General features: G+C 33.9%; 2 protein-coding genes across 3 annotated transcripts; one reads left to right on the forward strand and one right to left on the reverse strand.

Annotated features, from left to right (window-relative positions):
* Nucleotides 1–2,721: 2,721 nt before the first annotated feature.
* Nucleotides 2,722–12,004, forward strand: LOC112514399 (trafficking protein particle complex subunit 5). The gene is made up of 8 exons (XM_025120849.1): nt 2,722–2,869; nt 3,216–3,304; nt 8,000–8,063; nt 9,492–9,569; nt 10,488–10,564; nt 10,873–10,939; nt 11,017–11,124; nt 11,688–12,004. The coding sequence occupies exons 1-8, from the start codon at nt 2,798–2,800 to the stop codon at nt 11,715–11,717; spliced, it is 585 nt and encodes a 194-aa protein (XP_024976617.1). The 5' UTR covers nt 2,722–2,797; the 3' UTR covers nt 11,718–12,004.
* A 1,244-nt stretch (nt 12,005–13,248) lies between these two features.
* On the reverse strand, nt 13,249–18,732 carry LOC112514967 (probable beta-1,4-xylosyltransferase IRX9H). Of its 2 annotated transcripts, none has more exons than XM_025121621.1 (5): nt 18,260–18,732; nt 17,656–18,178; nt 16,181–16,430; nt 15,857–16,067; nt 13,249–13,418 (listed from the first exon to the last, which is right to left on the reverse strand). In XM_025121621.1, exons 1-4 carry the CDS (start codon nt 18,426–18,428, stop codon nt 15,897–15,899), a joined length of 1,113 nt encoding a protein of 370 aa, XP_024977389.1. In that variant the 5' UTR covers nt 18,429–18,732; the 3' UTR covers nt 13,249–13,418; nt 15,857–15,896. The 2 variants fall into 2 exon arrangements, with proteins under 2 accessions (XP_024977389.1, XP_024977388.1); XM_025121620.1 differs by having other exon boundaries at nt 17,656–18,484; nt 18,602–18,651.
* Between the last annotated feature and the right edge of the window lie 3,379 nt (nt 18,733–22,111).

Consider the following 22,111-nt stretch of genomic DNA (forward strand, 5'->3'; position numbering starts at 1 on the left):
TTTTATCTTGATTTGAGTTATCAAGAAAATTTTATGGCTTCATTATTGTTACACGATGTATGCTTGATAGCTGGTCGATGATTACTTGATAGAAAGCCAAAATATTTCAACATGTAGATTTTGAAAAACGAGGCAATATAAAAATGTCGTATCTATTAGAGATTAGTGAGAACGATTTTCTTGATTGATTAAACAAAATACAATCATTTAAATATACAACAGATGGGCCACGGGCCAAATGCTATATGGGCTAATAAACTAAGCCTAATAACAATATATTATAAAGATACAATGTGATCTGCTATATATATATATAACAAATCTGATCTAACTTTGAAATACAATCAACTAACATCATATAACCCAGTATACTACCAGCAGTGTTATAAACATATTCATCAAAACATTGTAAAACTCATCTTAAATGCACGTATTTGAAGATGAATCACACAACAACAACTTCAAATAATAACACATAATCAATTTATGTCCTTAGCAAATTCACACAACTTTTTCACACAAGACACACACACACAGTGTTTCCTCTTTCCCTTTTCTTTCCCAAAATAGCATGGATAAAATAAGAAGTTTATCTTCTTGCTTTTTACATCACCATATCAAAGACGATGGTTGAGTTTAATAATTAAAATATTATATAAACATAATCACATAGACACAATTATTTTAAATTAACTTACTCACCAAAACTTTCAAAACCACCCCAAATTATATAACAGAACCCGATTATCACATAATGTGTGTTTTGAGTTGATATGTGGTAACAAAGATGATGCTACAAAGCATTGTAGATCTGTTAGAATGGCTTTAGGTTCCATGTACAAATAGTATTGTAAGTTGGATCAGGTTTGCATTTTTGTTTTCATTCTGAGTTTCTAATATGTTTGTAATAGTGTTGCATTTTTGTTTTAACTTTATTTATATTACTCTTTACAGCATGATTTTGATGTGTTGAAGTGGTGGAAAAAGAACGCGAGTAGGTTTAAGATTCTTTCCATGATTGCATGTGATGTATTTGTTATGACTATATCGACCGTTGTATCAGAGTCGGCTTTTCTACTGGTGGCTGTTTTATCGATTCATATAGAAGTTGTTTGACTTGTAAAGCGGTACAAGCATTAATTTGTACCCAAAATTGGATCCGACAAACATCAATTGATGTTGATGGCATAAATGAAGAAGTTGAAGCGTTGGAAGCTGGTAAGTAAATGTGTGTCTATATATATATATATATATATATATATATATATATATATATATATATATATTATGTTTTCTTTTATTTTTTTACTAGAAAATTAAATTAAAAAGTAAAATTCACATCACCCTTGATCTAACTAGATTTTTTAATGGTGTTAGTGGATAGGAACCCAACCCAAACACTTTTGCATACAACGAGGGTTTTTTTGAAATAAAAATTTTATAGAGACCCAAACCAAAAAAAACAACAAACTATAAGGACCAAAATTGCACTTTACTCTAATACTTAATTGTACTCCAATACTTAATCGTAGTAACAGTAAATTGCACCATAGGTCCCTGTGGTTTGCTCAATATGGTCTCTCTTTAAAAATAAGTACACGTAACGTCCTTATGGTTTGCGTTTCGTTGCATTATGGGGCCCTTGCCTTAACAACGTTAAAAGAAATCCGTTAACTAAAGAGTAACTTGGTTATTTTATCTATTAATTACAAAAAAACCTTTTTATATGTAGGTATCTGGTGAATTAAGAAGTAAAATCTACAACATGTGTTCCCTGATTCGAAAACCTAACAATAGTTATCGTTTGGAACCTGCAAGTCGTTGACTCAAATCATTAAATAATTACTTCAAGGGTTTGTTACTAGAATATGTAGCCCATTTACACCATCATCAGGTTTGTTCAAAAACAAGTGAAAGGGTGGAGGGGGTGTAGAAAGGGGGAGGGAGGAGTAAATGACTGAGAGAGCGGTGCTCACCCTGGTGCTCATTTGCTCAGATGGCTCGATGAATTGAGATAGATAGGAGAAGGTTTTTAGATGGAAATGATGGTTGACAGATAAGGGGAGGCGCCAAAGAAAGGATTCACCGAGAGTATGCTTTAAGTATGCTTCTACAGCTTGGGAGGTTAAATGTATATATGTTGTGTCATGTGTGTGTGCATGCATGTTTTAAAAAGAAAATGACATAAATACCCTTTTCCCCTTTGTTCACATATGTTTTTTGAAATTGTAAATTTAAAAAATCAATTTTTTATCATGATTAATCACAACCGTTTATTGTAAGAATCAATGACTAAAATTGGTTAACAAAGTTAACACAATAATCTTGGTTAACATTTGAACCAACCCCCATATATATATATATATATATATATATTATGATTCAAATTAGCAATAAAAAAATAAGACAACATAAAAGGACGAAATTGCCTTTGAGTTAATGAATTGGAGTTAACTCCGTCAGGGATAAGGACCCATAACGCAATGATTGCAAACCACAAGGACGCTATACTTATTTTGAGAGATGGACCATATCCAAATTTTGAGCAAACCATATGGACCCATAAATTGATTCAGGGACAAAAATCGCAATGAGTTACAAACCGCAGAGACGAAAACCGTATTATCAAAAGTATAAGGACGAAAGTCGCAATTATAAACAAACCACAGGGACGAATATCGTAATTTACTCTCAAAACTATATGTAACTTTGTACAAAACTGCAGCCGGCGATCAGATCAAAACACGTAATTTAACCACAAAACTACTTGGAATCAATCACAGAGAGTATTGGGAAGATGATCGGAGCTGGGAAGATGAAGCAGTACGCAAATGTGCTCGATAAGCCCCTTAGCAAGGGTAGACAAGAGGTTATAATATTCTTTCATTTCTTTTTTTCTTTCAAACCAAATGCCCATTTCTCATCTTCTCAGATCTCAAATCAATCGTTGTTTGGGTTTATAATCAGAGGCAAAAATGTATGCTTCAGAGTAGTTCTTGATTATGTGTTGTACTTGAAAATGTTGATCGCAGTTGCGTTTTATGTAATTGGGGAGTGAATTATAAGATTGTGTTTTGGGACGAAAGGTTTTAGGGTTTATACTCGGAAGGGGAGAGAAAGGTTTTAGGGTTTATATTCGGAAGGGGAGAGAAAGACGGAGGTACGAGGGTTTGAATTTATGTGAAGCTGAAGAGATTTTGTGTTCAATTTTGCAGGTCAGTTTGAGTGCATTTGCTTACTTATTTTCAGAGCTTGTTCAGTACAATCAAACCCAAGTTGACAACATTGGAGACCTAGAAAGGAGGTAAAGCTAATAAACTTCAACTTCATGGTACCATAATGTATTAATAGCCTACAATCTGAAATCTATATCTTCTTTCTTGATAGTTATTCCAGCAAAATGCCATTTCTAATTTTTAAAGTAGATGTGTGAAGAACCCTTTGACCTTTCATCTCAAAACTAATCGGCATGAAAGGAATCACCTTTATTGTTCATGAATTAGTTGAGGGTTACTCGATGGTGGGCTAGCTTTTCTGTTGATACCCCATATGTGTTGCCCCACTTCTGATCTGTTGAGGCATACACGTGCTTACATAGTCCATAATTTAAGCTGTTGAGGCATCAGGCGCTAATTGGTTATGGTGCGAGTGTGCTCATTGGTTTCTTCTACCATGTAATTATTAGGGCTTGTGACAACGAGTTCAGATTCTTAATTATTTAGCATAAAGTTCGGACAAAGACCGGTCTAAGTATACACATATATCAGCTATTGCTTAGCAAGTGATATAATGCGAAGAACTGATATCAAATCCCCAGGGATTTGACTACCAAGAACAGAGATTAATGAGAACTAATCCTTGCAAATTTAGGGAGAGATAGAAGAAAATATTTTGAGTTGATTTGATTATACGTAGCATATTTGAAGTTCTTAAAAAATGGGTGTAAGCATAAACTACAAGATATGATAGTTCAGAGAGTGATCATAAGAAGTGGCCACTTTTCTTATAAAAGTGTCCACTCTTCTGCAAAGAGTTACTAGAATAGAAATGTGTCTACTTTCTCTCAAAGAATTACCACACCACTGCAACTCAGATTTGTCAGTGGAACCTAGTTGGAACTCTTTCAAGTTCTTGAGAACAATTAGGTGTCGTTTGGTTTGTGGGATTTGATAGGATATGGAGGGATTTGGAATTAAATTCCATTTCAATCCTGTGTTTAGTTTGAAGGAATACTTTGATTTGAAATCCTGGGATTTCAATGAAATCTCACAAACATGGATTTAGAAATCCTATGTGGGTAATTGTTATTTCGCTGGATTTTACAGGATTTGTTTGTGGTAATATTTTAAAATATGTTAAAAAACACTTATTTTGTAATAATCAATTAATAAAAATATAATTTAATTATTTCTATTATTTTTTATAATTTGTTTCTATAAAGTATTTATAAAGAATGGAATTCAATTCTATTCCAAATCCTACAAACCAAACACCCCAATGATTCCAAATTCCTCCAATTCCAATCCTTCCATGAAATTCAAATCCCTCAAAAACATTTCATCAAACCTAACTGGACCTTAGTATTGTGAACACACCCATATTCCTATGTGATGCTACTGTTTTGTCGATAAAGAATGTTAGTTTGCTTTAGTTATGCCAGAATTCATATTCACATGCAATTCAGAAAATCCTACAGACTTCCATGCATCATTCAGTATTGATGTTGCTTAGTGCAAGGACCATTCCTAATTCTTATTCACTTTTAACATTTTCACAAGTGATCAACTTTGCGTCTTAGGATTTTTCAACGATTAATGAATGCGTCCAATAAAAGCAACAATGTGGTAACAGTACCCTGTTACCTAATGTCTTCGAACTCTGTTTACACTTAGATCCAGAGAAAACTTACTCCATTACTGAAATAGTAATAACAACCATAACCGGAAAGGAACACTGAACATAATTTGCAAACACGAAACTATTAAGAAAATGATGCATTAACTGCACAAAGACTTCCTTTAATTCAATGCTAGAGTATAACAATACGAGGAAAGTAAATAAAAACAAGCTAATGAAATTCTTAAATGTCTAAAGCGAAGTACACGTGTAAAGGAAAGACTACATGCAGAAATATAAATTAAATGCAGTCTTTTCTCTAGATTCATCGACTCCAATTCAGCACATTAACCCGTTTTTTATAGTCACCAAAAAGTAAGGAACAAGTCAATTGATTATTGCTCAGCCAACTTGTGCGGTTTTGACAGCTTCTAAATGAAAGCAGAAGCATGCTTCAGTATAAAGGTTTCCTTTGAGCAGGTTTTTGCTAACACGGAAAAGTTGACTTTACAAAAGGGTTTACCTTTTTTAATCATGATTTGCTTTGTTAGCCAACAACCGCCTATCTTGGAATTCAACGAAATTATTCCAGCTTTGACGGTCCCAACTCATAATTGATGATCATAACTCAGATGAATTATGCCTACTTACTGAACAATTGTGGCCACTTTTCTGGGATGACTCCACTTCTTTGACTTTTCATGAGGAAATGCTACTTACAAGATCTAATGAAAATAATAAAATAAAAAGAGAGATGAAATATAAAGAAGCGAATAAAACACATAAGAGAGAGAAACACAAATAGAAAAGGATCTGAAAACTCTAAATTTGAGAGTTATCAGCTTCCATCTTAAAACCAATTGCCAATAGGAAGGGTCACCGTTGGATCTTATATGTTACATACTAATTGATCTTACTTGATGTGGGGCTAGCACTTTTGATCTTAAAGTTTTATTTAGAAAATTGTGATACACACGTTAAACTGTATATGACGCAGCGGGAAACGCAGAGGGTAGACAAGCGTCGAAACCCTAAAGGATAAATAATTTACAAGCGTAAAACTAAAAGAAAAGAAAAGAGATAAACCCTAATTAGAGAGAAACTCAAACTCAATCATCCATTAATTCATAAATTGATTTGAAAGGAAAACAATGCTCCTATTTACAGGCTAAATAGAAAAGAAAACCTAAACCAACTAGGAAAGCAATAAAAATAATAATTAAAGAGAAACAAATAATAATCCTAAATTAACTAGGAAAATAAAGCAACTAAATAATTAATAAAAGGGAAAAGATCATGCATGAGCTTCATCAGATCCATGCACTGGGGACTGGCTGTGCGATCCTGGGCACGTGAGACCTTTTTACTGAGTCCAGAGAATTAGGTGACTCTACACGACCCATGTCACATGGAGGGTTGCAAGGACTCTGTTTTCTGCCTTCGATGCAGGATTTTGAAGACAAATCGGGCTTCTTTCGAGCTTGTTTCCTTTTCTCCAATTGATCCGGCAAAAGGCCCTTTAGCTCTCAGATCTGTTCTATATCAGTATAGCATGCACCATTACTAGAAATATATTGGTGGTAAGTATTTATAAAATCTATCCCAGTTTGCAAGCTATTGTTTTTTTTTTTCCGAGAAAGAGGGAACCCTTGTTTGTTAGTTTACAACAGATATGATTGATTATAATTTGGGAATGGATGATGATTGTAACGTGGAATTTAGGATTTTCACTAGTTACATTCAACAAAGTGTATTTGTGCATTTGGAATGGAAAGTGCGCCTTCAGAATTTCTTTTTCTCTAGAACCACAAATTTCACTTGGATCACTTATAGTCGAGCATATAATCATCATGTGATGCATTTCAACTATGAAGTAGAATGCCCTACATCAAGCATAAAGAAAGGATCACAGTACACGTCTGGCGAGTGGAGTGTCATGGTCCCATTCATCATTTTTGATCTACATAAGCCAAAGCCCACAGCATTGGTGACATCTGCAGCATAAGTACAATGTTTATGCATATAAATATAAATATGTGTTGTTGTTCCCAACTTTTATGAGATCTCTCAAGCTGGCTCAATAGGGATCTGTTGAGAAGTACCAACCATATTCTCACTAAGAAAATTATGATCTTTTTGATATGCATGTAAAATTTGATTTTTGAAAAGGTGCGTAAGTCATAATCATGATGCGCTTTAATCAAAGCAGGTTCAAAACCAAGTCAACTTACATGTTTGTACATGATATGATTTGATAATCAGGTTGTAGCTTAGAAAGAGAAACATCCTCCTGATTCATGTTTCTTTGAGAGACAATTTCTAGAGACCTAAAACAAAAAACCGTCATTGAGAGAATGATAAGATATAAGTACATAGATGGCAAATGGGATATGATGTAAAACCTAACTAAAACTGCGTCTTTATGTGCCGACTAATATGGTGAACTGGCCTATATCATACTCCAATCAGCCCTTGCCATATGCAAATGATTAAATATAGTGTGGCAGACAATTCTATTCTATGAAGTGATATCATTGTAAGCATGTATTTTCCTCTATGCTTGTGTATTTGGGTGATGAAGATAGAAGAGTTTTTGTCATGAAAGCAGATCAAGTTGTTAATCCTTTTAACTAAAATCACTAAGTATTAAATGACGAACCAAACACTTGTTTGTTTGTGATGGCATTGTGATGCTATTATTTTTAAGTTACGGGGATGTGTCCCCTTTCTTATGAGTGAAACCTGTTCATAATAATAAAAAGATCACTTGAGTGTTTGAAATGACAAATGTGCTCAGGCTCTACATGCTTTGTGCTTTCAATGAAAACACTATATCCAATACTCTCATAAGAACGAGGCTATGAGCATGATTGAGCAAGAATAACTTTGTAGTGATATGTTTTGAGAATATTAATTTGATCATTATCAAAGTATCTAAATGCTTTGAGCAATTTTTCTGGTAAAAAACTAAAAATACTTAAGAGTGTAGAGACATATTTTGTTGCCAAATACAAAGTTCTTAATCTCGCAATAATCAGGATATGATTTTAGGAATCCCGAACTGGCTCTTTGTTGTTCTATATTGCCTTTCACTTGTTAATGAGTGTTTGATATTGAATATCAACTTTCATTCATATGATACTATATGGTGTTATGTGATCAGATTGGAGGATGCTGGCTATGCTGTTGGGGCACGAGTACTGGAGTTACTTTGCCATAGGGAAAAGGTAAAATGGTGTTAAATCTTTTTTGGGATTTTGTGAAGAATTGAGTGGCATGTTGGATATTTTTTTTGTCTATATGCAACTAGGGCTGAGCCATGGAGAGCTGGTAAGGGTACTCTGTTGGAAGGTCAAGGGTTCGAGTCCTAGAAATGGCCTTTCTGCTAATCTGCAAGGGGAAGACTGATCAAAAGACTTCCCTCCCCAGTCCTTGCAAAGCCGAGGAGCCTTGGTGCATTGGTGTCCCTTTTTTATGTCTTTATGCAATTAACTGGGTACCAGTCTCTGATTTGGATGGTGAATGATCTCTTTGTTATCCATGGGAAAGTGGTACATGAATAAAGCTTTACTTTCTAGTTTCTACACATTGGTGATCTACTCTGGTCTTTTACACTCATTTTGCTTTTGGTATTGCTCTGGGATTTTGGTCTAAGCATTACGTTATAGGAAATAAAATAACTATCTTATCATGATTTTCTTATTTTCTTAGTACCATTCTGGTATGCTAGTACTATATCTGCAAGTTTGCTCATTCTGATTTCAATATTGTTTTTTAAACGGAGGAGTAAAAGGTTAACTTTTGAATACGGTCACCAGATTTCATAAACAAAGTAATTTATCATATTCAGATTTTATGCCTAAGCCTAAGATGTTGCTCGCATTGAGGCTTTTGACTCTAATTTGCATCTTTTTGACACAGTCCTTTAATGATACTTTGATAACTGTATTTGGATAAGTGAAAAGAAGAGGCTCATTGGCATTGTTAAACTGGTGTACCATGTTTCATTTGGCATTCCCTTTTTCAATATTTGAGTTTTGCAACTCAAGTTTGTATCACATCGCCATTGTATTGTGAGGCTAAGGTGCATTGTTCATATTCAAAAGTTGCATGTTATGTTTAGGGCAAATTGCAACAAAGTTTGGTTTTCCTATCAATAAATGTAACAAAGTTTTAAAATTTTCTGTGTACCCATTTTAACCGGCAACCTTATATTGTAACATTTGATGATGTGAATAGCCGTTTATGAAAGGGTTACAGCAAAGTGGAAGATAAACTTGACATTCATGTGCTGAAATGTTACAAGATCAATAGGTTACCGGTCAAAATAAGTAAAAAAGGAAAATTTGAACTTTGTTACAATAAATAGGAAATTTTGGAACTCTTACATTGATTTGAGATCTTTTTTTGTTACACTAAGTAGGAATCAAGGCAAACTTCATTGTATTTTGATGCATTTTACCTTTTTGTTTACATATTTGAATATATTCCTGATATCTTTTTGTCTTCTACCAATTATGGACCAATTGCAAATATGTTGCTGCATTACGTAATGGTTTCTATCTGACTTGGATTGTTGATCAAACTACAGTAAAGTGGTGACATCTTTTTCTATCCCATGGAGAATCATTATTTTGTGTTTTCTGATTCTGCAGGGCAATAGAAGGGAGACAAGGTTGTTGGGCATTTTATCTTTCATACATAGTACAGTATGGAAGGTTTTATTTGGAAAGGTTTGTGGTAGTTTCTATTGTTATACAACTTCTCCTTTCCACGGTTTTATTGGAACTCATTGCAAATAGTTATATGAAACCAAAGAAAGATATATAAATAAGAACATATACAAATGTTATTAACTATGTAGGACAAAACAACATTGCTATTAATATAGTTTGACCTTTAAATTCGGGATTTGAGTGCTTATTTTTTTTTGTTTAATCGTTTTTCATAGTCCTAGAAACTACTATTTAGATAAAGAAATTTTACAAGAATTAAGAAACGTAATAATAGGGAAATTGTTACTAATGATAAATCTCAGCAAGGATTGGTCCTAATCATATTATATGATGGAAAACCAACTTGCTTTTAGTCCTTCTATACATCGAAACACTGGCTTATGGTTACAGTGAAACCAGAATTCTGTGTCTTATTAAATGAGTGATCGAGTTTTTGAACCATCATACAGGCTTTTTTAACAAAGAAAACATCATTATTGCAAAAATGCAAATATATATTATATACTTATGCAAGAATGAATGATGTTTGACATAAATAGATCAAAGATGGTTTTTTGTTTTGCATTAAAAATTTTACAATATGTTCAAAATCACTCATTCTAGCAAAATGTTGTGCCTTGTTTTGGTATTTTCACAAGAATGATGGTTAGTTTGTCATTCTACTCTCTGGGGTCTACTTACACCCCCAACCCACCTGCTGGTGAGAGATACTGAGGTTGTTTGGTTTCGTTATGGTTCATTTGCCGTGAAAAGCAAAAAATGGCTTGTTCAAAAAGTGAATCTTTCTCTTACTGGTTATTTTTGCTCTAGTCACCATCTGTATAATGTTTTTCACTTTCAGGGCATTTATTATCGTGAATTTTGCATACTCCTGCTTTGGTATTCACTGGGATTAATGAACCGTCTTACATTTAGGTCGCTGACTCACTTGAGAAAGGCACTGAACATGAAGATGAATATATGATCAGTGAAAAGGAGCTCCTAGTTAATAGGTAAGTGTCTCATTTTGTATGATTCATATCATGACATTCTTTATATTATATTCATGCAAATCAACCTATTTTTCCCTAATCCATGGTTTTCAATTGTGCTTTCTATTTGTTTTACTTGCCTTTTTCGCAAACTGGGTTCTCATCAAAAACAGCACTGTCTTTTGAGACAGGTGAAGTTTGCGTATATTCCAACCCCCCCCCCCCCCCCCCCCCCAACCCTAACTTTTGGTGGGGATATACCGGGTTTGTTTGGTTTCATTTTATACTGACATTCTTTTTGTAATTTTGTGTTTTTTGGATGATTATAGATTCATTTCTGTACCAAAGGATATGGGAACCTTCAATTGTGGTGCTTTTGCAGCTGGAATAGTAAGGGTAGGTATTAAGACACGAATGTTTTTCACCAGCTGCTTGCTGAGCGCTGAAACTGAAATATCTTCGTTTTTTTTAAGGGAGTCTTAGATAACGCAGGCTTCCCAGCTGTGGTTACGGCGCATTTTGTTCCTGTGGAAGGTCAACAGCGACCTCGGACTACCATCTTGATAAAGTTTGCTGAGGAGGTAAAAGACTCCTTTTTGTGTGTGTGATTACCTAGTTATTTATCCCTCCGTCCCAAGATAAATGTCCATATTGAAAAAGGCATAGTTTTAGAAATGTGTAATTATTTCACTTTTTAATCAACAAATGATGATTTTACTCTTAATAATAGAGGGAGTACCGAATTTCTCCACCTCATTGTTAATGGTAATAATTGGAAAGTAGTTTGACACAACTTTGGGACGGAGGGAGTATATATTTGAGAGGATATGTGGAACCATTGTGAATCTCTTTCTTAAAAAAAATATTATTATACACGCACACATAAATATGTAGAGTCGGGTTTAAACGAGAACAGTGACCAAATAAAAGAACAGAAGAACGGTCAAATCACATGTGATTTTACATTATTACACTAAACTACCCATGTCAAATTTAAACTCTTCCACATTCTGACCTGTCTGGTCCAATCTCACTCGTATGTAATTTGGTTTATTCTTCAAGTTGCATAATGTTTGTTTTACTGATGTATTATTAACTTCGAAAGAAGTTTTAGATAACCTTATTTGGCATTTTGGCGTTACAGGTACTACGAAGAGAAGCAAGATTAGGATGATACGGTGTTTTGGCTTGATATTTGCATATGATATATGATTGAAATACAAGAATCAAACATGAAGACTTGAGACATAGAATTTGGCACAATAACTTTGATTGTTGAGGTGATTTTAATGTGTCATATTGCAAGGCCATTTGTGTAAATTTTAAATTGTATGGGTTCTTGAGAAAGATAAGCAGATTTTCTTTTTCTTCTTTTTGTTAACCGTTGTTGTCAAAGCCAGTCTGTGTCTATCTCAACTAATCTTATGGGACCCTGAAGATAAAGGTCATGAAAATTTTCAATGCCTCTGAGTCTTTAAGTTCTAGCCTTTATTTACCTGTTGAACTAGTCTTCAAGGTTCGTAACGAAGTTTGTTGGTGTAAAATAGAGTTAAAAAAGAGGGGGAACGAAACTTTATGCATACTTTCAATGTCCGGATCAAGAGAAGTCTCAGGTGGTACTAAAATGAAAAGAAAGGATTGGGAATCAAAACCATGTTTGAATTGAAATTGAGATATTGATACATGTTATTCCTTTCTGAATTAGATACATGAATATATGAAAGAGGTTGACAATAAGTTCTTTTAAAGTTGAATATTTATACCTACGGTTTAAGAGGTGTTATAGAAATGTCAACGATCGAATATAAATGTGGTGTACAACAATGATTTGTTTGTAAGGTTTAAAAAGTAATTAGATGTTTGATCTGGAAAAAAAATACCAAAATGACCCAAATGACGTTTCATACATTGAGCATATTTTTGGTATATTTTGTAAAGAGCATTAAGAGAATTTTTTTTATTAACCTGGATATTAAATTCTATATGTGAGCCAATTAATCTTAGGACGATCACATGCTTTGCAGATAGCCCGGAGTCACCGCATTTAAACTTCCATGGCCACAAAAGAATTTTTATTCTTCCTTGGATTTGAACCTGAAACCTCCTGGTACTTTTGACCTTTGAAGCCAAGTTCAAACCAATCAAGCACCACCCTTGTATGTTTGGACACCATATCAATATCATTCAAAGACGTTTTACCACAATTACCCTGCTTCTCTCTTCTATTAATCCAGAACACTTGCCAAACAATCATACTGTATTCATTATTAAATCATATAGACGTTTAAAATATTAATCAAACTATCCATTCAAAACACTTACTAAACAATCATTTTCCATTATGTGCTAAATCATAAAAAGCCTCTTAATTATTCTGCACAAAATCATTGAACTGATAACAAACACAGTATTACTTGATGATTCATCCATCAACTAACGCCTGGCTTTTCATCTAGTTTGATAAACATAATGATTAATTCATCAACTAGTTTTCAATGGATTTGCCAAAATACCATAAAACAATCTATATTCCAAACATGAATGTTGTGATCAATTAACAAGATCTCCATGTCTATTCTTACTCTTTTTCAAGTACAATAAAAAAAAGTTAAAACTCTACCACAATTTTTCATAGCCTTCAAAAAACATTTCACAGAAGGCAATGGCACCTCATATATATATATATATATATATATATATATATATATATATAGCAAGTAAAAGAATAAGAAGCATACACATAACACAAAAATTTAAAGAAAGAAATCACTCATTTCTTTCATCACCTTGCTCCGCTTCTAAAAAAGGAAGCGATGCTTTTGGTCGAAACTCAATGCCCGATCAGCCAATCGGAAATAATGACATGGCATTATCACTGTCACAAAACAAGGACAAGAAAATGTGTGAGCGTCTTACCTCCTTAATCATGAAATGCTAAAGACTTGTTTGTTAAGCATTACGTTTGGTATGTAGACAAGACCAGACGGTGAGCGTGAGGTAGGCAGATGTATAAGGTTTCAGGGTTTTTAATTTGACATGGGTATTTTAGTAATTTATAAATCTTGTTTCATCTCCCTAACACCTATTTTGATAGGGACCATTTGTCCTAGTCTAATATGCACCAAACATGGGACAGCAGGTTTCTATTCTGTACTGTCATACTTACAACATGCATTATGAATTTTCCCTTCCAATTGATTAACAGCAGGTTGATGTGGCAGGAAGAGTCAGCCATATAAGATTTTTATGTACAAAAATGAATAGCAAAAATCTTATCACTAACATATATTAGATTTCAAAACATTCAGATGAAGTGCATTTTTTGCATTCAACATCAATAAAAATGACATTTATCAAACTTGGATATCCGATAAATCAGGACGGAAGGGATGTTTTCTGCAAAAGGTTCGAGTGGAAAAGAGAACACACCAATGAGGTGTGAATGTGTGAAAAGTAAGACAAGAAAGAGGTTGGTCTAAAGTAGGCCTGTAAACAAACCGAATGTCCAGTGAACCGTTCGGCGGAAAGTTCGTTTATTTAATAAAAGAGCGAACATGAACAAGTTTTTTTGTTCGTTTAGTTAAACGAACGAATATGAACAAAGGTCTCGTTTCGTCTACTGATGATAACAAATTAAAATTTATATAATAGCTATAGATATATATATATATATAGATATATATATATATATATATTTGATCCTCACCACTTACAAACTCAGGTGATTTCCACTCACAAGTGGCTTGAGCTGATGTGGCTTGAGCTCTAGTTCGTTTAAATCTGTTCGTGCATGTTCGTTAATGTCCATTTAGCATCTTAACAAACGAACATAAACGAACACGAATACAACCATTTCTTAAACGAACACGAACACAACCATTTCTTAAACGAACGAACACAAACACAAAGAATTTTGTTCGTTTACTGTTCGTGTTTATTCGTTTGTTAGGTTAAGTTAAATGAAGAACACGAACAAGCCTCCATTCGTGTTCGTTCGATTCGTTTACAGGCCTAGTCTAAAGGAAGGGCATAAAGGCTAAAAAGTGGCTATATCAAAATATAGAGCTGCAGTGAAACTAAGGTGCTTAAGAGGATTTTATCTAGTGAAAGATGGTGGATGGTAATCACAACAGAATTCAAGTCAGTGTCAAAACAAAAAACATGTTGGTTAAGCAATCAAATAAATCTAAGCATTTGAAATTAATGTATAATCTTAAATGCTTCTCATTAATGGTTTATTGCTTTCATATACCAACTCTCTCTGTCCCAAAATAAATGTCCACAATGAAAAAGGCACACAGTCATTTTAGAAATATGCAACTATTACACTTTTTTAATTAACTAAATGACAATTTTACCCTTACTAATAGAGGGGATTACTAAATTTCTCCATCCCACAACTAAGGGTAGAATTGAAAAGTAGCCACTAACTTTTAAAAGTGGGCACTTATTTTGGGTATTTTGGGACAGAGGGAGCATACGTTTAACATACAACATTACAAGTCTCCACATGGATACACACCATCATCACCCTTGCAACTGTTGCTAACTTGTTATGAACAACCAAAATATTTTGGAAAGTTCATGTTTAATAAAAAGTCAAAACATTCCATTAGAAAGATGTTCTAGCAATTTTAAGTTTCGAACTGAAAAAGGTTGGTTTGTTTGGCTTTCATTGTTTTCTATCTACTATTTTGGAATAAAAGGGGAACTAAAACAGAATATTCATTACAATTTATATTTAGCTTTACTTTGTATGGCACCCACTTAGGCCCAAGCCCATCAAATATGTCTTAGGCATTCTAGAAGGGAATAGAAAACTTAGAAATTAGTCTGTTAACTAGCAGGGGGTATTTTGGGTAATATCTAGAATAAGTTGGTTGCTATGTAGTATTAAAAGGGGGGAGTGTAGAAGGTTTTATGCAGAAAGTGATTACTGTCATGGGAGACCCCTAGCTTCTCTAATTGCTAGTTACTTTTCTTTCCAGTTAATGGAAGCATTCAGCAACCCTTGATTACCATTTCTCTGTTCACTGTTTGTTTTCTGGTTCATAACATACTTTTCATCAGAGTTACAAATATTAAATTAAAATTTAATTTTGAACTTTGTTTGATTACACAAGCATTTGTATGTTTAACCCGCTGTAATTTGATTGAATGGACAAACGGGGCGACATTTATATGCTTGAGTATGAGTATAAATAATGTTATTAACAATATTTTTTGTTCAAGTATGTGAACAACAAGAAGTAATGAACAATCAGTAATATTTTTATCTATTTTGCCAATCATAATAAGCAACTTAAGCTTTACCTCTTTCTGGCTCTTGTTTTCAAGGTCACATGCATTGCTTTTACTCAATAGGGAGAATAGCACCAAGGTTCTTCTGAAGCGACCAGCCTCTAGGATAACCAAGTTCATGAGCTTCCAAATGGAGATGCCAGTTCATGATTTTAGAACATCCAAAGGGAGTACCTTCCATTTGGCTCTCATCTTCCACCAATTGTTCTATAAAGGTGGTCTCCTGAAATGCCAAATAAAACAAACATTGAAGTTTGATACAGCTTTAAAGTGAATGTCAAATCCATGGATGAAAAGAATATCCAAAAGTTAAAGGCAAATATAGATAATGCATACTTGGAAACCCTCCTTGACAGTGTCCAATTGACGAATCAAAGCTGAGGTGGGTTTTTTCCATCTCTTTGGATCCCACAAGATCGTGCTGTTGAATGCAAATCCTGACATATCGACGTGAAATCTTCGAAGCCTTTTACTCTTCTCATTTGTGTGCCATCCAATTACATGACTTCCATTGCACACAGGACCTTCCAAAACTGCCTTGTTTTTGCTTTGTGCAAGCATTGCAACTGGCCAAGTGCCAAAACGACTGCAGTCAGCAAAGTAAACAAAAAGCAACACTTTAGAGTTTAGACAAGGATGCAGTGATGAAAATAAGCACCGGAAAATCCTTCATAAATTTCAGACAAGACTTTATCTGAGCAATTTAGGAACATTCGTTCACAATTGGGCAAAGTAATAAACCCAACATCTAACTCCTCAAAAACATGCCATCATCTAGTGAAAAGGATTTCTCAGAAGGAAAATTTCCAGGAAAAAACAGTGTTAAAAGTGATTTCCTCTTCCCCTCAATCATGTGCAGGATCTTCCAATACTGCATCTTCATTATAGCAAGATATTGAGAGAATAATGTTGACTGTATTTTACCTTAAATAGAACACTAGCTACAGGCAGATTCTGTGGATCATGATTGATTTATTTATTGTATAGATACAGCAAGAATGCTATATAAGCATGTAATTTGTACAATCTCAATTTAACAGAAACCCATTTCTAGGAACAGAAAACAGGAGTTGGCAATTCGAGGTCATTGAGGAGGACAGATCTACCACTACATCAATCAGAGTGTTAGAAGATACGTTGTGAACTTGAATAGCTTTGTTAAGCAATCTCAATCGTTCTTGTATGGGTGTAGTATGTAGAAGTTATACTCTCCCCACCCACCCATGCACCACCTCCCTACCAAACAAAAAAATCACCCTTGCTCCAATTAGATATATAAGTACAGAAGATAGGTCTGCCTTGCACACCCGTTTCCGCAAACAAGTTTGTAAGCTAAGGCATTTTCAAATTTGTATTTATAGTTTTCTATTATCAATGTTGCAACATTATCCATTATGTACTCTAAAACTTATGGTGGGAACATAGGAAAGGATTGAGTTGACCTAAGAAAAACATGTTGTAAATCTAATGTGTGTAAATAATACCCTAGTGTAAACACTGCTCATTCATTTACATATGCTCCATTGTGTTTTTCTTTTTATTTCTCAGCTACAACCAACAGCACATATATTTGAAAGGATGTGTTGAATATGTTATAGCTCTTACGCTGCCAATCTAAAGATCTAACTAAGGATTTATTAGTCACACAAGTCATAGACAAAGGTAATCCATAACTAATTTGTGGCAAACATACACCATCTTTTTCATAACACATCAAGATTCATAGTCACAGTCACACACATGATGATGGTTTAAACATAGTAAACAGAACAATTAGAGGTACTAACAAGTAACAATAAGAAACAAAGTACCTGATTTCTCTCAAGGTCTCAAACAATTCGAGCGAATAGATATTATCATCATCTGCAAAATAGACAATGCCATTAAGCTTATGGTGCTCAATGTGTTCGAGTGCTCTATTCCGCTGATGAACCCCCCTGTCCTTCATATTCGTAAGATTCTTGGTGCATACCAAATGCTGATACATAATTCCCATTCCTCTAAGAATATCCGCAGTTTCTGTAGAAGCCGCATTCATCTCCACAACAATCCAAAGAACTGGCGGAGGTACAAGCCGAAGGACCTGCCCTAGTCTATTTAAATAAAACGCCTGAAGAGCTCGATTATAAGTGGGTGTCACAACTATTAACTGTTTCCTAGCAACATAATCAAACCTCTCTTTTACATTTTCTCTTTTCTCAACAGCTAATTCCACCTTCTTGACCACGATATCCTCTTTCACGTCTAGGATCGGTGGGTGATTGACCTCAAATGAAAAGTCGCGACTCTTAACATCTTCGAATTCACCAAACGGTGCCAAGCCTAACAAAAATCCTACCAAGAAAAACAACAAACAACTGTAAATCGATCTCCTCCACGTTCGGTAACCTTTCCGCGGAGGGCTGTGTTTTTCACCTCCTATAAATCTACGCACTCCAACGCCGAATGTAGACAGAGGCGAGGCGAATCTAGTGGTGGAATTAAGCTTATGCGAAGGAGAATTCAATGAAAAAGGACTAGTATTCCCTCCGTTTTGATGTGAGCGATCGTGATAAGGCGAAAGTGTTCTCCGAATCGAAGCCATCGATCATAGGGAATCCAATCTAATCAGTAATCACCATATTCAACACCTTCCCATCCCTTTCGTTCCAATAATCAGATTGGAATGGAGCAAAATGAAAGAAACGATCGTTTTACAGCTTCAACTTTCAAGCAACTAAATGATGAATACAAAGCAGAGAGCAATGAAATTCTTACTTGATTTGGAGTGATTTGAACAGCCAAATTGAGGCGACGATGGTAGAATCGAATCTAGGGTTTGTATGGATCTGGAACTGGAACTAGAACTAACATGCTGAATTTGATAGAAAACAACAACAACAACAACCAGTACCAGGTTGTAAACGCGTGTATTATTGCATTTGGGGATGAATCGTCGTATCCATATAAAAAAATTATTACTACTTTGCTGAGATTTTCAACAATGTTATTTATGTTAAGATTGTTTATAAAAATAATTTGTTTCTATTTTGGTGTGGTATTGATAATAAACATTTTTTAGTGTTTGGATAAATAATTTATATCCTTGTCAAACCGGTAATAAGCAATTTTTGAAGAAGTTAAATTCTTGTGACAATGCTTTTGTAAAAAAATATAAGTTATTTCAATTAAGTAATCCCAAACACCCCCTTAAACCATTTTGGTGTTTCATTGGTGTTGACATTCGGTTAGGATTGATTAAGGATGAAGATTTTTTCTTACATTTCTCAGTATAACTTTCCTTCTTACCGGAACCTAACCTTATATATGGGTCTAAAAATTATTTAACTCATGATTGAAATTAAAAGAAAATAAACTAATTACTTGAGGATAATTATGTCATTTTATATTTATCTGTAACTTTTGTGTCATCCTTATCTCTAAAATCACATAAAGATAACATGTTAATCGGTATCAAATAATTATCACATTATTATCACAACAAAATCACATAATAAAAGACAGAGCGATTAATATAGACGTGATTATCATCACAACATTATCACATTGCTATGAAAACAAAAATCACATAATTATTAGATAATTATGACATTAAATCACATTATAAAAAGTCTTCAACTTATCAAATCACATCATAAAAAGTCTTCAATTTATCAAATCATTMTCACATTATTATTATTATTATAGTAAAATCAGATAATTATCACATCATTATCGACAATGGACGCATCGACATAAAAAGTCTCTGATGATAATAACAAAATTTAAGAGATAAAGATAAATTTAGAATACATAAAATTATCGATAAATACTAATTAATTTTCATTTATTCTAATTTTTGTTATATGTTAATTAATTTTGAGGCCCAAAAGTGTTTTTGCATTTTTGTAAAACAGGAGTGTTCTCGTTTGAACCTTCCCTCCCAACACACACACACACACACACACACACACACACACACACACATATATATATATATATATATCAATTAGCTAATTACCTCAGAATCCTAATATTGTAGAATTTAAATCACATGAAACCTCGTTCCTTAATACTCCCCCTTAAGTTGGAATGTATATTGTTGGAGTGTATGCCGATTGCACCCAAGTTGTTTAATAGTGTAACAAGTTGCTATAACTCAAAGGCTTTATGAACAAGTCTGTCGGTTCCTGGTTGTTCCTTTGTACAAACATTTACAGTCTTGACTAGCTTTTTCAAATTTCTCACGCATCACATGACAGTTTATTTATATGTTTTGAATGTTCATCAAACACAGAGATCGGATGTTATGTGTATTGCAACTTAATTATCGCATAACAACTTAACTGCATGTATATGTTCAAAGTTTAAATCCTTCAGTATGTTTCATAGGGCCATGTTATCTCATAACATATTCTAGTCATGGGAATGTACTCTACTTTCGTGTGTGATTGTGACAAAGTTCCTTGTTTCTTTGTCTTCCCAGATATGGGCGCATTACTAAGGAAAATGTAACAACCAGTTATAGTTGTAGACCTCCTTGTATCCTTACATCTGATCCAATAGCAAGTAGGAGGATTCCTTGTCCTAGTGTCCAAATTATGTATCTCAAGACCTTGTATGTTGCATCTAGATGAGTTTTTTTTGAAGTTTATCTATAAATTGACTTAGAATGTATACAACAATTGTTAGGTATAGCCATGCGATTGTCAGGTATATGAGCCTGCCAACCAATCTTCGACATGGAGAACCATCTTGTAATAAAGATTCAAATTCTTCCGTCAATGTAAAAGTTGTGTTCAACAAGAAATCGAGATTGCTTAGCACAAAGAAAACATGCATCTTCTAGTACTTCGAGCACATACTTTCTTTGGCATAAAGTAATAACTTGCTTATATCTTGCCACTTTTATTTCGAGAAGTCATGTCTTTCAACTTAAACTAATTACTTGATAAGAATTGTTTAGTGTCCTTAGTGTCATTCAAGCTATACACTGTCAATATAACACTGCCAACACAAACTAGCAAAGTAGTGAACTTTCCTTGAGAATTTCGAACGAATAAAGAATAATCAGATATGATTGCTTGAATCCAGTAGCCTTAAGGGTCATCAAAAACTTTAAGAACCATGTCTTTTGATGCTTGTTTTAAGTTGTATAATGATTTATGTAGCTTGACACATTGAGTCCCCCCCCCTTTTCTGTAACACTATATTTTAGGGGCATTTTTGTAATTATGGTATTTTTAAATACCCAAACATTTCAAAATATTAAGATGGTAAATGTTTCAATTAGAAAACTAACAAGGAAAGAGAAACATAATATATTAATTAGATGGCAAGTACACCATCTTTTTTCTATCACTTCATTCATGTAACAAGACCAAGGTCAAGTGAGAAGTATGGGAGGTATGATCAAGGAAAAGATATGATTGTGAAGTAAAGTGACATGAGAAAATATGGTGGGTATCGCTTATCATAAATTGTTGAGTATAAAAGAAAAGGTTCTCCACCTTTCTTGGGTAAAATCAGAACTACAAAAGAGAGAAAGGAGAAGAGAGATTAAAGAGAAACAATGGGGTTCTTGAAGGTGAAGAAAAATACATACTACCCACTTGAGGTATAATCATCTCTCTGTTATTGCTATTTTCATATAGGATCAGTAGCCTAGTATTTTAGGAGGTTTTATATTAAATCTTCATTTGTATGTAAAAGAAAATCGAATAGGGGTGTTGTTTGGAAAAATTGTTGATCCAAACTCTCGTAGTGATTTGATGATGACCCTCTATACTTACTTCTATTCAATTTCAATGATCATCTCTAAGTTTGTTCAGTGATTGTTGAACATGTATTTGTAAACTTATCAAAGAACAAGTATTCATCAAAGACAAAACTCACATCAAAGGAACCTTTAGCGATGTTGAAGAAGTAGTTGAAGATAAAGATATAACAATTCATGACCTGAAGTGGATTCAGTGATAACAAAAATGTCTAAATCAAAGTGTGAAATCTAACCAAGACTCAGCGAATACTGAAGAATCTTTGGAGATGAATTGGTGTCAGCAATCAAATTAATCTTGCTCTAGAAGATTAGCTTTTGTCCTCATGCACAAAAAGGACAACCCTCTACCTCACACAGAAAAATGCATGTATAGAGTTACTTTATTGTCTACAAACGTGTTTACCAACTTTGTGAAGGACAACTGTTCATATGCAGTCAAAAGCCTGCATATCTAAAGACAAAGAACAAGCTCTCCATTAGAAGTTTGCCACGTAACTTGTACCCTCTGA

This window comes from Cynara cardunculus (assembly GCF_001531365.2).
Source record: "Cynara cardunculus var. scolymus isolate 2C chromosome LG 6, CcrdV1, whole genome shotgun sequence".
Classification (NCBI taxonomy): domain Eukaryota; kingdom Viridiplantae; phylum Streptophyta; class Magnoliopsida; order Asterales; family Asteraceae; genus Cynara; species Cynara cardunculus.